The sequence below is a fragment of the Echinops telfairi genome, unplaced genomic scaffold (genome assembly GCF_000313985.2).
Source record: "Echinops telfairi isolate 266 unplaced genomic scaffold, ASM31398v2 ScPeMD7_1713;HRSCAF=2227, whole genome shotgun sequence".
NCBI classification, from domain to species: Eukaryota; Metazoa; Chordata; class Mammalia; order Afrosoricida; family Tenrecidae; genus Echinops; species Echinops telfairi.
Window position 1 is genome coordinate 19,491,198 of NW_022105611.1, and position 15,908 is coordinate 19,507,105.

Below are 15,908 nucleotides of genomic sequence, written 5' to 3' on the forward strand. Positions count from 1 at the left end.
CACACAAGGTGCCCCGTGGTGCCAGTGGTTAGCACCCAGCTGCTAACCCAAACGTTAGCAGTTCAAACTCACCAGCTGTCCCATAGGAGAAAGGTATGGCAGTCTGCTTGTGAAGATTTTGGGTCTTGGAAAGCCCCAGGGGCAGTTCTCCTTTGGCTTATGTAGGGTGGCTGAGTCCGAGATGGGTTTGGGTATGGGACATGTCCGGCACAGTCCCAAACACAAAGTTCAGTGCACATTTCAGCCATTCTAAGCTTTCCTCCATTAAGACTGAAGAGATTTCATTTCCCTGGTCTCCACCGTCATGTTACAGGCCAGGCATCTGGGGCACAACCAGCTCCAAGGTCCAGGGGCGCCTGTGCTGTCCAGGAGGCGTGACGTGGAAACCACCGAAGGTCCTTCGAACAGTCACTGCTGAGCTTTAGGGATTTGGGCCCGCCTTGCTGGAAAAGCAACACCAGGAGCCTCCCAGGATTACTGTGCAGACTGAATGTGAGGTGTGCATAAGGTGCGAACACTGATGTTACCACTTGCCTCATAAGGTTGCTGTGAGTCAATGGCAGTGCATTGTATGACTTGCCTGGTAAACCAAACTGTGAATGTCCCTAGAAACCATGCACGTGACCATGCTGCCCCCTTGTGGACAAGGCGGCACACAGCCCAGAAGAGACATTTCCAAAGGGCTCTCAACCACTGAAGAATCGGACCATATAGGAGGCTCATGTTCTACCATGAAATTTAGTGAACATCTAAACTAGAATGTATCAGATATTAAGGTGCTTGTTAAAATTCAGCAGTGGGCTGCTAACCTCAAGGTCAGCAGTTGGAAACTACCAGGTGCTCTGTGGGGAAAAGTTGAGGCTTTTTACGCCTGTATAGCTACTCTTGGAAACCCACCAGGGTAGTTCTACCCTGCCTGACCCAGTGGCTATGAGTCAGAATCGACTTCAGCCTGTCGGGTGGCTATTTCCCTGCAGTTTCAGATGAGGGAACGAAAGCAGACGCCGCAGGTTGCTATGTCCAGCTGCCAGTAAGGAGGGGCCTCGGGTCCCAATTTTGGCGCCTGGCTCCAGAGCCTTCAGGCCTCTGTGGATGCCCTAGGGAGGAGGGGCTGTGAAAGGAGGGCAGCAAGGGGCCTGCAGAGGCGAGGGGAGAATGCTGAGGTGTCAGCCAGGCAGTGCCTGTGGAGCAGGAACGAGGGACCTGAGAAAGCACAGGGAAGACTTGGCAGTAAACCAGATACAGTGGGAGTGAGGGGTCAACCTACAGGACTCCTGCGTCTGGCTGGACAATTGGGAAAGGCGAAGGGACCTGCTCTTTGCTGAGCTGGGAAACATGCAGAGTGAGTCTCAAGCGGAAGGTGATTTCCGTTTTTAGAATCAGTGCCTTTCAGTCTTCGGGGTGAGCTATGAGGCGGATGGCCCCAGGCTTCCAGAACGCCGATGATCTGATATGGCAAAGTTTGGGCGTTGGTGCATGTGCAGTCAAGGGTGCCTGAGGTCATGTGGCCAGCTCAGACTCTGTCTGGGCTAGGAGTCCAGTCTCTGGGTGCAGTGGAGGCCTGCCCTATCCGTTCCTGGGCATCCTGAGGCTGGCGAGCAGGCAGAGTGAGATGCTCAGGTGACAGGAAAGGGGTGCTGGTCTTCTGGAGCACAGAATTCCCTCAACTCCTTCTGACCCCGGATCAGCAGACAACACGACAGAGAAAGGCCACCCAGCAAAGGTGGGGAAATATTTATTCTCTTTAAACAAGCTCATAAATAACAAAGAAACCAGGTAGGTCCCCAACTCTGGACTGTGCAGCCAGACAGGGATTGAAGTTGTGGAGTAAAAGGTGTGTGTGTGTGTGTGTATGTGAAGGGGGGTGGGGGTGGGGGGAGAGCATGTATCACTTAAGACAGTGACAGAAAAGATAGGCTTCAGGAGGCTGTTCCTCCTGCCCTTGGACATGGCGTGCCTGGGCAGCAGGGTGACCACCGTGCTCTCAGGGGGCCCTGGAAAGGGAAGAAAGGGGCACGGGGCTGTACTGTTTCTGAGAAGGAAGCCACAAATGGGGGAGAAGCTGTGATGGAGAAGAGGCAAGCAGGGACTCTGCACACCTCCAGGGACCGGTGATAAAGACGGTTAGAGCTGAACATTAACTACCACTCCACTGGCTGTGGCTTTGTACATGGGCTGGATTCAACCTGATTCATTCTGTGGCAGGGGAGGAAGGCTCTAGGAGCCCCCGAAGCAGCCTGGCCACAGCCCAGGGAAGATGCCCAGACGTGCGGAGTGGGAGAGCAGACTCTCCGTGGATGGGAGGCCATGTGCTTGGATTGCGGGACCTGACTTTCTGGCTGCTTTCTTGGGATGTTATCCATTGCCCTCCCTGTACTGAAGCGGAGGAGTCTGGCCTCTGCCCACCTCCCGACAAGTGGCGTGGGATAAAAAGGAACCTGACTGATGTTTCCTTTGCCAGGGGAAACAAGGACCACCCTGTGCACGTTCCCTCCCGTGAGGTAGGGCAGGACCATGTCCAGAACAAGCTCAAGGAATGGAGGTCCCTGAGCCTGGGGAGACATGTGGACCCAGGTGCATCGCCTGATCCCAGGACAAGGGCCCAGGGGCAGCTCTGATGGAGGCAGGGAGCAGCAGGGCTACCTCTATCCAGGAATGGGGAAGGCGCTGGGGAGTCCTGGTTGGGGTGACCAATGCTGGTCAAAGACCCTGGAAAAGAATGTGTTTGGCAGGAACACACAGAAGGGTTTGTCTATCTGGGGATGCCCATGGACAGGGAGCCGGTGTACATGGCCAGGCAGGATGGTGAGGAGGAGACAGCGGCATCACAGTGACCTCTGGTGCGATGTATTTAGAACAGAGCTCAATGCGGAGGGAGGGAGGGCGGCAGGTCACTAACAGCCAGGAAACACGCTGTAAGGGGCAGGAAGAGAAGAGGCAACAAACGTCAGTTGTGCTAAGGAGCCCTGCCCTGGGCCCTACACCACCTCCGCTGCCCACCCAGTTCTCCTCAGCAGCAGCAGGAATAGGCAGAGGACTTCTCCAAGTGCCTACCCCATAAGGACGGACTCCCATGTGAACCTCCTCACAGAAGGGCATCCCAAGAAAAGCGCACATCCCAGTGCAGTGGATGTGTAGGCACAAGTTCATCTCAACCTCAGTAATGACCCCGGGGACCAGACACACAGAAACAATCGGTGTAGAAGCACTCTTGTAGAAGCACACACGGGCTTAGGGCAGGCACTGACCACCTTACCAATGTGCATGTCCTTCACCCCGCCCTTACCACTGGAATCCACCGATGGGCTCTGCAAACCTATGCCGGATCAGGAAAGTGGCCACAGCTTCAGCTACCTGAGAAAGGGAGAGAGAGTCCGAGTCATGTGTCCGTCAGCCATGGACCTGACCTTGGAGATCCTGCAGGCTTCTTGGCAGCTGAGGCTCATGAGTCCCGAAGTTCTGAGTAGCTTGAAATCAAAAGGACCTGGCTCCTGGCAAGGCTGGGAGACTCCTCTCTACCATGCTTACCAGGGAGGGCTCTAGAGGTCCTGGAGCGATGTGAAGGGCTTATCTCCTTAGACTTATAAGCACTTTCCCCTTAAACTTGCAGCGGTTCTCAACCTGTGGGTTGCGACCCCTGTGGGGGTCAAACAACCCTTTCACAGGGGTTCCCCGATTCCTAACAGTAGCAAAATTACAGTTAGGAATTAGCAGCAAAAATAATTTTATGGTTGGGGGTCACCAGGACATGAGGAACTGTATTAAAGAGTCGTGGCATTAGGAAAGTTGAGAACCACTGCCTTGAAGGATGAGCTTGTACTAATTCCAAGTTGTACCCATAGTTCAGGGAGCAGTTTCTATCCCAGCAATCTGACTACCCGATGGTTTGGGGCAGAAAAAAAAGAGTAGAGCTTATGATCTTAATCACAGGCCCTGTGATGAAATATGAGGGGGCCACATAGACTACATAGAAAAATCCAAGCCTGGAGCCAGGGAGAAGGAGCCTGGTAATGCTGCCTGTAAGGTCAGCAGTTCGAAACCACCAAGAGAGAAAGATGAGGCTGTCTACTCCCGTTCAAGAGTTACACTCTCAGAACCCCCCAGGGGCAGTTCTGCCCTGTCCTACGGGGACACTGAGAGTCAGAAGAGACTCCATGGCCACTGAGAGAGCGAGTGTGAGAGCCATGGAGTGGTTTGAGGACCAGAAGGAGGTGCATCAGCACAGGCCCCACCCAGCTTCAGGCACTGCATGCAGGCTACGACTCAAACGTTTGCCCCATCTTGTGTGGGAACCCCGGCTCCTGTGACGGGGTACTTGGGCCCCTCTCACCTTATCTGGGGCGTCCTCGTGCACGGCATGGCCACACTGCGGCAGCACCTGCATCTGGAACTTCCCTAAGGAGACAAGTCTAGGTGACTCTCGAGCCTTAGCTGACCCTCAGCTTATCCCCTCTGCAGCCCACTGTCATTCCAGGAGTTCAGCTCCTGTTTCTAGTGTCCCCCTCCCCAACCAACTCTGGGAACCAGTCAACGAGCTTTGATGAGGGCAGTAATACTTCGTATGGTAACCTTGGGGACACCGCTTTCCCTTCACTTTTCCCTTTTGCAGCTCGTTAGTCTGCCTGACTCCGAACCAGGCGCACAGGAAGAATTCTGCTCTCAGAGGAGGGAAACACACACGCGGGCGGCTTAGTTGCCTCTCCCTTCTACCATAATCGCCCTTGAATCATAATGACTGGACCCAAAACTTACAATGCCAGCCCCCTGGTCGTCCTGCTATATCAGGATCCGATGACTAGAGATATACAAGGGGCTTCAACTAGTTTGCAGACAGAATCGCTTCCCTTTCAATTCCACTTCCAAACTATCACGCCCCCCTCGTACAGTTCATTCCTCTTTGAAGTGTGATGTAAGGAAATGGAGAGAAGTCACATATGCTAATAACCCCGTGCCAGGAACACACTAAACAGCTAGATCATGAGTAATCCGCATAATTCCAGGCGGTGGGAATATTTCCAAGTCCTCCTCTGCCACTTTATAGATGCGGATCCGTAGGCTCAGACAACCTAAATTATTCATCCACGTTGCCCTGTGACTAAGGAGCATTTCTGTTCAGCTGGTCGGAACAGAGCTGGGCAGGCTGCTTGACTCTACGCAGACGGAGCCATTTCCCTTCTTTTAGGAGACAGCCCATTCTCACCATTGACTCTCTCGATTTGGGGAAGGCGTGAAAGAAAAGGCTGCCTCGCCATAATCCCTCTGGGGAAAAGAGGAGCAGCTAAGGAGGGCTTGGAGTGCTTGCTGGAGATAATAAGCACTCTCATTTCCCAGACACTGGCTTACGTCCTAGTTCCTCATTTAAGCTCACAGAACCACGGCAAGCCAACACCTCTCCCCATTTTGGAGAGGAAGCAACTCAGAACCAACCAAGTTAGTAATTCCCAGGATTGATTGACTGGTCTCAAAACTGGTAGTGACCATGGGTTCTGAATGCTATTCCAGAGAGCAGCAGGAGAACTGGACTCATCTCTACGTGCCCAGCCCTGGTATAGCATAGGCCATGCACAGAAAGGGTGCTGAGGAAAATTTGCTTGAAGTTCTGCCCAGAGGATATATCTAATCCTAGCATTTCCAACATCACTGTGTGGTCCCGGCTTCGCGTCTCAGGGCACACCACAGTTAGAGGAAGGCAAGGGTGTAAGGGTGTGGAGTCAGTTTCTGAAGTCACTCAAAAGCCTTTGAACAAGTACTGTGAGGGAATACAGCCCATTCTGTGTGTCGAGCTCACAGGTGGCTACAAGAACAGTTGGAGGGGTCCACGAGACATCCAAGTTGAGCTATCCACCCGGAAGTTGATGCATGCTCAAGTCCGGGGCTCAGGAGACAGGTGCCAGAGGGACTTTTCGCTTTGGGAGTCACTGGAGTGCAGCTGGAAAGCCTGGGATCCCCAGGGATACCGAGTCGAGAAGGAGGAAGGCCAAGCACAGAACCTGGTTAAGCCTGAAACCTTGGTCATGGACTTGGCCTCTCTTCTTGTTACTACTCCACAGTTGTCAGTGCCTATGAAGCCTACATTTAACAATCCTTCTTCCACACTAAAACAGGAGCATCCACACATCTGGTCCCACTGCTGCCTGTCATGTGGCCATGTGCACCTTGTCACAGTACTCCACAGGCCGTTTTCTCAAATATTCTACCCCATGAGTCCTGTGGGACAGTCACCAATTTTCTCACTGTTTTCAGACTCAGAAAACAAAAGCTACAGCAGACTAGCTAGCTTATCCAAGGGAAAAAAGATCAGAGGGAAGTGGTATTCAAATGGACTTAGTTCTCTCAACTTTTACCACCTCACTAGGCTCTCTTCTAAACAGAATTTAGACCTTATTAGCACAGAGATTATTTCAGACCTATCCCTTCCTTAAGAAATCTAACAATAATGAAAACATTGATCAGAATTCTGAATATTTTCTTTCAGAATAACATACACCCACACAGTCCTTTTTATGCCCGTGAGAATTTCCAGTCTCAGAATCCCACAGGGGCAGTTCTTCACGGTCCCACAGGATTGCTGAGTCAGCACCAATTGACAGCAGTGAGTCCAGGGGACTTTCTAGCTTATAACGCCCCTTTCAAACACGGTTTCATTTTAACCCTTACGACTCAGATGGACTATTAGAATTCCCACTCTGATTAAAACAAGTACAAACTCAAAAGAGAGAGAAATTGCCTATGATGAACTAGTGGGTCAGCCGCAGAGGTAGTTGTCAAATTTGGGTCTAACTCCTAAAAGCTCAAGCGCTCTCCACACCTGAGAACATTCATTTCCACGTGGCCTCGCTCTTACCCTCCCTTGGGTGGCTGATCAGTAGGGACAATATTCTTGACAACTTACTTACCCTGCATTTGGCCAATGGTCAGATCTTTATCCAGTCTATCAACACCTGGAACACAAGAGAAGCCTTCACTAGCTTACTGGAAAAGGCTCTGTGGACAGCCCCGTTGTCTAAGTACTAAGTAAACATTATTACAAAGCTGGACGCGTGACATTTTCACTTCCCATTAACACCACACCAAACTCCCAGCCTGTATTCTTATGAGCTGAAGTTTCCTAGGAAGCGCCTCCCCTATGTTCACGCACTCGATGCGAGCAGCTTCTGGAAATAGGGTCTTCCTTGCCAGCGTCTCACCGGACTCTGGCTGTCCTTACACCCCTGCATCTAGTTCCAGGGCGAGAGCCCGCTGAGAGCCCAGCCAGAGTCAGCCCCTCCCAGGTGAGTGGTTTATGCCGAGCCAGGCTTAAGAACTTGGAACAGGGAAGAGAAATGGCACAGAAGAGTGAGGATGGTACTCCGCTTCGGCGCCAAGCTAATTTGGTGAGGAATTTTAACAAAGATATATCCAGATGTCAGTATACTTCCACAAACACACTTACCAGCCAAAAGCAGCAATTTAGGAATGGGACAACTGAGAAAGAGATTAGATAAACCTCGGAACCAGCCATCCCAGTATTTCTCTGTTTTCGCCAGTTCGATTCTCCAAGTGTACGGATGGTCTTTCTTGGTCTGGAGGAGAAAGCACAAGGTCTGGGTCTCGGAGGACGACGGCTAGAGCAATGGGATAAACAGTGGGTTGCCTGGGATAAGGAAAGGAGTTTACACAGTTTACTGTGTCCCAGACATTTCGATGTGAATTAAATGCTTACAAAAGCCTTATGAGATAGGTCATAATGACTTCCATATTTAGATGTCTTTTTTTATTACTAATAAATCATTTTATTGGGGGCTCTTACATATATTAATGTACATCCATCATATCAAGTGGACATGTACAAATGTTGCCATCAACAATTTCAGATGTTTATTTTTTAATTTCCATTAGTTTCAGTAAACTTCTTAAAGATCACAAATAACCTAGCCAAGATTGAGTGACCTTGGCTATATTGGTCAAGAAGGATAAATCACCCAAAGAATCATCACAAAGAACAGTATAGTTTGAAAAAGGAATGCTTATGACACAATATTACATATTAAATTAAAGGAAAAAAAGTAGAGTACAAAATGACATCTAAGTTCCTAAAGATTTAGTTTACTTATGGGCAAGAACTGGAAGGAAAAGTGACAATAGGCTTGTCTGTTTGTTGGTAGAAGCCTCTTTCCCCTTTGATTTTGGTTTTTGATGAGGACACAATATCCCTGCACCACACTTTACAGAGTAATGTAAATACGACAACATTTCCGCCTCTACGAAGTCTTGGTAGTTGGTAAGTGGACAGGCACAGAGCATCATCAAATATTAGCTGAGCAAATGAATGCATCTCTGTATCCAATCTTTGGCTTGATTGAAACACTTGGAACATTAGAACTGAGATAAACCACTGGCATATCAATCAAAATATGGCCATCTATACGTTCTCAAGATGCTGTGTTAAATTGCACTAGATACAAAGTGAGGGCATTTGGACCTTCTAGTTCTGTCTTTGCTACTGACTCACTCAGATTCCATTCTTTCTCTGGGGTTTGATTGATTGCCCACCAGTTAAAGGAGGCAGACAGGTACTTTCTGGTTCTAATGTTCTCTTTCAATCACCCACTGTATTCTCTTCCACCAATATTTCCCAGATACAGACCACAGACACGGTGTGAAATCTGATTCCCATTGCAGCTTCGAACCTCAGCCTGTCCTATGCTCTCCCACACTTTCCACTTACCACTCATTTCTAATAGATCAGCTCTACTGCCCGGGGCAGGGCCTTATCGGACAAGTCTTTCCACGAGTACCCTGGACTTCAGGTGCAGATGACATTCAAAGTAAGAGAACTTCCAAAGATAATGGCAAAGAAGGAAACACACATTCATCTTTTAGACTTTTAATGTATAGCCATTTATCTATTGACAGGAAAGGACATGATGCTGGCATAGAGACAATGCTGAGGGAGGATGACGGTGTGAACTGATCTGTGGGCTGACCTGGCCTGCACTGCCTGGCCACTACTGCCAAGTTGGACCATGAGGTTAGTTTAGATGCTTAACTCTGGCCAATATGATACAATAGACTGATGTACAGGCAGTCCCTGTTCACTGATAAGTTCTGTTCTGTCTTTAAGTGGAATTTGTAGGCAAACAGAAATAAGTGCAAATAGTTCTTGGTTTAGTGCAAGGACAGGCTTGACGCCCTTTCGATGAGCTGGAAGCTGCAGGCACAGCAAGTGAAGGGACTGTGAGAAGGAATTTGCTGTAAGGTTGGTTCAGTCATTCCCAGGAACGGGCACATACCAATAAAAGGCCAGTAGTGGTTGTTTCTAAATTGACTTTTTGTAGCCTGGGGATGGCTTGTAATGAGATCCAGTTGCTGGGTAAGAGAAGCAGAAAGCCAGCTATTCGTCATTCGGTGTGCTCAGCTGGGCAGGATGCAGTTTCCCACCCAAGGGCATCTACCAAGGGCCTCTCTGTTCCTCCTAGTGCCTCACTTGAAAAGTCCTTAATAACACAGGCTCGTGTGAGTCAGGCCCGACTGAATGCAAATCACAGCTCCATCATTCCCTGTGGGTGCCCTGGGAAAGTGAGGTACATTTCTACAATATGGAACAGTAGATGAAAAGAACAGTTGCCTCCCCTTCCACACCCACTAAAACCATTCCCTGCCCTCTCCGTCCAAGAAGGCAGGGCTTCACTTACCTCCACGTCATCTTCTTTTTTCCTCTTGTTTACTGACTCACTTCCTTCCTCCTCCTCTTCCTCCTCCTCTATGATTCCTTCCACTATAGATTTTGAACCTTCTGGACTTGTAATTCCTTCACACCTAGTTGTTTTAAAAGAAAATGCTATTACACACTGCTTTTCTATATACAAATTATCTTGAAGATACTCATGCTTATGGCCTCTTATAATCAGACAGTAACTAAAATTTCACAATGCTCCTATGAGGGAGATGGGGAAATGTGCATTTGGAAATATGCACAAGTAGACCAGGACTATGGAAGATCAGGATCAATACATGACTTACTCCAGGGGCTGGTTTCTAGTTCTTTCACCAATACTGATCCCCTGAGGAAGGGAGGAAGCATTTCCTTTGGCATGATGACAAGAGTTTTATTACCATTGTCTTATAATGCTTATGACAGTCTTTTAAAATAGCCCTGAGAAGTTAAGAAAACTGCCAAGTCACCCAGCAGAGGACTGGATCAAGCTGAGATGCTAATATAAACCAAACTAAACACAATGCCATCCAGATGCCAGGAGAACCAGAAGACAAGGTACGCCCGCCCCTGTGGGCTTCTGAAACGGAAACTCTTTATAGGAGTAGAAAGCCTCATCTTTTTCTCTCAGAGCACCTGGTGGTTTCAAACGGCCACCCCTGCAGTTAGCTGCCATACTTGTAACCCACTCCACCACCAGGGCTCCTCGGGATGCTCATCTAGGTCCAGCGAAGTCCAAAGGACGGTGTGCTTCTGCTGCCCCGCTGATAGGGGGACACAGCTCACACGGAATGCTACGACAATCCTACTCTTAGCTGATCGAAAACCACAACCATAGCCAGCTGACTCTTGGATTTGGAACATGTGATCCAATCAACTGTTGTCTCCCTCCCCCTAAAAAATGATACTTCTTTGTTATGTAGTGACGCAAGAATTATATCAACAGCTAGTATCATAATTCCTTTTACAACAATGCTGGAAAAATGCATGGACAAGTACTGGAGGTAAAGCCCCCAAGGGTCTAGGTAGCAGATCTTCCTTCTCTGTGTAATGGAGAGGTATTTATTAAAATCTAGACGGACTTGACAAATATGTTACATGTTCACACCACAAATAAATGATCAAAGCAGACAGACAGACAGATAAACGGGATAAGCTGAAGGGTCCGTGAAACTTCACAGTGGTAGATTTGAAGAATGGTAACTTTTCCTTCTCTTTCTTTTCCTTCTCTTTCTCCTCTATCAGAACTGTCAACAAAACACATGCTCACAAATGTTTTATTACATGAAGTCTGACAATGTCACGTTTCTCATTTAGGCCCAAGTGCTCTGAAATTCCACGGCCCATGGACTGGGAGGTTCAAGATAATCTCATCCAGATTATGAATGGCAGGAATATTCCATTGTTAAACCTGTGTGACCATTAAAACAGAAACTGTCTCTCTGTCTGTCTGTCTCTCTCTCTCTCTCTCACACACACACACACACATTACAAGTTATCCTTCTTTCTTCATGTTTTAGCCTCTAATGTCCGGGGCCATTCGGCTCAATCTTCACTATATTTTGTCAGAGCTTGCAGTACTTTTCCATTCCCACCTACATGACATAGTTTTGTGATTATGTTATCTCCCTTCTGAATAGCCTGTCCTTGGGACGGGCTAAGTTTAGCCTTCAAGTCTGCCTGAAACAGATAAGGGGGTTTCCATACATGGTGTGACGTTTTTTTTGGATGGAGCACCTATATCCTGCTTCCCCTTGATTGGGTAGGAGATTGTCTTCACCCTATTTACATATCTAGTGCCTGCACCTGATTTGCATAAAATGACGTCACTTCGCGTACCTGGTTGAAGACTGTAAACCGTTACTGAGGGCGCGCTCCCCCGGACTCCTTGATTGGTCTATTGCCAAAGTGGCCTCATTTACATGTGTGATGGGTGTTTCCCTTCCCCTGGCCTATATAGGCTGCAATCTTTCACTCAATAAAGAGAGACTTGATCAGAATACTGTCTTGTCTCCATTTCTCGTGTCTCTTGTTCCCCTCAATTCCCACTCCCTCCTCCAGGGTCTGCGTTGACGTTCCTGTGGGTCGGGGACACTATAAGCAGACCAAGGTGGGCAAAAAGAATACCTACTGTTTGACTTGGCCAACCATTGAGACACGGGCAGACTCCAGATTTCGGATCTGGCCACTCTTCACACTAGAAGGAGAGAAAAAAGGATATAGGAGGGTTTTCAGCATCCATCATGTTACTAGCACCAAATCAACTCTGTGGAGCCTACTAAAAAGAGATCTGTTTCCAAGGTGTGGTTACCACTGTTGCTTAGTGTGGCAATCACCACAAACATGCAGCTGGTTATTAAGGCAATAAGCCAGGGTCACAGCCTTTTCAATGCGGCAAATATTCACCAAGAGGACACCGTATGCTAGGCTTGTGTTCAAGCAGCACATAAGTCAATTGGGGAGGGGGCTGGAGAAGGAGAAGGCAAACAGAGCACATTAATATGATAATGCTTATCATTAAAATAAGCTAGTCTAAAGAAAGCACCTATTCTGAATAAGGAGTTCAGAGAAAGCTTCCCAAAGGTTTTCCCAAAACTGACGACCAAAGACGAGAAGGCAACTGAAGGTTAAAAAGCATGGTCACAACATTCTAGGCAGAGGGCACCCTGTATACAAAGGCCTTGCAATGTGACAAAGTCAGCAGAAGGATCCTTTTAAAGGAAAATGCATGGAGGAGTGGGAGAGAACCTGGGGGAGGTGAGAGAATCAGAATAGGAAAGGGAAGAGGTAAGGCTAAGTCCCAGAAGTTCCTTAAAATACTGTAACAATGATGAGAAATACAACTTTCCTCTAGTTCCTAAATGGTTCCTCCCCGCTCCCACTACCATGACTCGAATTTGATCTTGCAAGTCTGGCTAGACCAGAGGAGGTACACTGGTACAGATAGGAACTGAAAATACAGGGAATCCAGGACGGATGAGCCCTATAGGACCAGTGGTGTGAGTGGCAAAACAGGGAGGGTAAAGGGAGAATGGGTAGGAAAGAGGGAACCGATTACATGGAACTGTGTGTGACCTCCTCCCTGGGGGACAGACAACCGAAAAGTGGATGAAGGGAGACATCGGACAGGGCAAGATATGACAAAATACCCATTTCTAAACTATCAAGGGCTCATGAAGGAGGGGGGAGCGGGGAGGGAGGGGAAAAATGAGGACCTAATGTCTGGGGTTTAAATGGAGAGAAAATGTTTTGAGAAACGATGTACAAATGCGCTTTACACAATTGATGTGTGTATGGATTGGGATAACAGTTGTATGAGCCCCTAATAAAATGTTAAAAAAAACAAAACAAAACAAAATACTACAGAGCTAAGACTCCGTCGGATCTTCTCACACCTGTCTCCATAAGTATGCCTTAGGGCAAAGCAGGACTTCATACGCATCTCTGTGGGAATGGGAAAGAGGTAATCTGAAGAACACATTTCTTTACATTTCATGTTTTAAGCTAAAAAAAAAAAAAAAAAAAAACTCAAAATCTTAAAGCTCCTCCTAACCACTCTTCTATGACTTTTATTTTTATTGCACCTTAATTATATGCAGAAATGTCATCTTAACTTCTTAACTGCGACTCCATCTTTCTACCACCAAATGAATCTACTACTCCACCAGTATTGGTAATCAGACACTGCCCTGATGCTTGTCGAATATATGAAATACTTTTACTCCTATTCAAGGTCGGCCATGGGCAGTGGCTACCCTCTTGAGCTCTTGTGTATGAAAGGATCTTGTTTCCTTTAGTCATCCCATCTCGCCCCTGAGTCATCATTTCCGCCCCCCTCTCTCTGGACATCATAACCATACTGTATGATCTAGACTTTAAAAACATTTGAAACCATTTCTCTTACAAAACAAAACCTTTTTTAAATTTTAAACCTCTTAAACAAGTTATCTTACATCCTTTCTCCACTTTTCTCAACCTACATCAATAGATGTGTTTATCTCCCAATTGTTTCCTGAAATTACTTTTAAAATTGTGTGTGTGTGTGTGTTTATGTGTGTGTGTGTGTGAGACAGAGAGAGAGACACACAAAGAGAAAATCAGGTTAAGGTTTACCAAGCAGATCATCAGTTTACCTTCAACAATTCATACACATTTTGTGTCAACTTGTAGACTGCAGTCCTTAGTGCATCCTCACTTTTAGCCCACCACACCGCCATGTGTTCCTCGTTTCTTCTCTCCTTTCCTAATCCTTGGAACTCTGCCATTAGGTAAACACAACCTCTTTGCCCTTAAGTGGTTGATTATTCTACTACAGAGGTGAGTTCTATTCCAGACCAGAAGGGTAAGGGTCATAGTTTCAGGGTCCCAGGAGTCTCTACCTGACCAGTAAGCCTCATCTCTTTTATGACTTTGAGTTTTGGTCTGCATCTTCTCCCACTCTGTCCAGGACCTTTCACAGAATTCTTTTTCAGAGGAGTTGGTGGGGTATATGGGCACCATCTGGTTCTTCTGGTCTCAGTCATGGAAATGGACTACACTGGACTAATTATTTCCATATGTCTATTTTCACCACTGTTCTTACTTCTTGACGGAGAGAGACCAATGGCTGCCCTGTAAATAGCTGCCTGAAAATACTTTTGTCAACGTCACCAAGACCTGCATTGTATCAATGCTACTGGTCCCTTTTGTCCTCACCTTACTTGATCTCTTAACATCTCAGTTTCTCTTTCCATCCTTCTAGAAACACTTGTCATACTCGCTTGGTTTTTCTCCTACCTCATTAACTAGGCCTTTCCAGTTCCTTTTGTTGGATCTTTCCTTCTCCTCAGTCTCTAAAAGATATGGAGAATTCCAAGACACTCTTCTTTATGTGCACATCAAATCTCTAGGCTTTAAATATCATCTGGGTGATGATTCTTCCATATATCTCTAGTGTAATACACACAATAGACTTGTTCACTTAAATGTAGAGTATTTCAACTTATCCAAACAAAACTCTTGATTCCCTGTCTCCTTCCTGGCTCCCAAATCTACCTACTCCATCTCTTCCATTTATCCAGTTGTTTGATTTCGCTTTCATTTTCTCTCCACCACCCCCAAATGCAATCTACGGGCAAGTCTTTTTACTTCTTCAAAATTTCTTGAAAATATATCCCAAATCTGACCTTAGCACTCCCTTTGTTGCCAACCTAATCTAAGTGCACCATTGTCATTCTCCACGGCAACTACAGAGTCTCCTAAACACTTCCATTATCACCCTATTTCTCCCTCCACACCCAACCCCTCCCCCCTACTTCCCCTACTGTATTATTGTCACAGCAGCCAGAATGGTTGAACCCAAGATTTAAATCTACATCTGTTTGGCTCCAAAGCTCAGGCTTTTAATGACTATACCCCACTGCCTCCTATTTGGAAGGCTGAAAGAGTAAACCAGGAATCCACTTAAAACGCTTTAATGAATTCTATTAAAAAAACAACAAAACTGGAATAGCCAAAATGGCCATGAGCCATAAACTCAATTCAGATAGCCAGACACTAGACAACTAAATTACCAACCCTGCCCCATAGCTTTCTTTCCAACTTTGAGGCTTAGATAGTGATCGCTGAAAATCAGAGCTCACATCACATCTTAATACTCAAAAAGAACATGCATAGCATCTCTTGCATCTGGCAACAGAATCACACTCTCTCCTTTAAGAGAACACATACCATGGTCCCCAGTTGTAGATTGGGGACCCACCTCTTTTCTGCATCCTTTCGGCCAAGGGAAGGGTATTGTTTGTGTCTCCACAGGGAAAGAGGGACCAGATCTAAAGCTAGTGCCAGATGAATGCAGCTTGCTGGCAAAGAGTGGGGAGCCAGTGGAGGGGCCTGAGGGCTCGTCCCCCATACCAGCTACGTGAACAACAGCCCCTCCCCCCGAAGAATTTGTTTGAGAAGATGGCACTGAAGCTGCAGCTAGGGGAGAGGGGCATGTCTGATCAGAGCAAATGGGAGCACTTAAGAGGAGGGAGAGAGAGTGGAGCACATCCTAACCCACCAGGCCTGGAGGACGACATCCCTGCTCTGAACAGCCAATGGACAGAGGACAATATGGCTGATCCCACCATGAGACAAGCCGTCTCTTGATGGCCCAGGGCTCTAAGGAGGACAACACTGGAGACTCAGTGTCGGGACTGGCCCAGACTGACCCTGAGACACCAAGACAAACCAC

General features: G+C 47.3%; 1 protein-coding gene across 1 annotated transcript in view; it reads right to left on the reverse strand.

The window, feature by feature from the left end:
- Window positions 1-1,719: 1,719 nt before the first annotated feature.
- Window positions 1,720-15,908, reverse strand: part of PPME1 (protein phosphatase methylesterase 1) — a 52,952-nt gene continuing 38,763 nt past the window's right edge. Inside the window, exons 8-14 of the mRNA XM_004708821.3 lie at window positions 11,826-11,891; window positions 9,675-9,798; window positions 7,433-7,604; window positions 6,897-6,941; window positions 4,331-4,395; window positions 3,287-3,354; window positions 1,720-2,913 (exon numbers count right to left, since the gene is read on the reverse strand). Of these exons, the coding sequence (XP_004708878.1) occupies window positions 2,895-2,913; window positions 3,287-3,354; window positions 4,331-4,395; window positions 6,897-6,941; window positions 7,433-7,604; window positions 9,675-9,798; window positions 11,826-11,891 (559 nt within the window). The 3' untranslated portion in view covers window positions 1,720-2,894. The remainder of the gene's footprint in view (window positions 2,914-3,286; window positions 3,355-4,330; window positions 4,396-6,896; window positions 6,942-7,432; window positions 7,605-9,674; window positions 9,799-11,825; window positions 11,892-15,908) is intronic.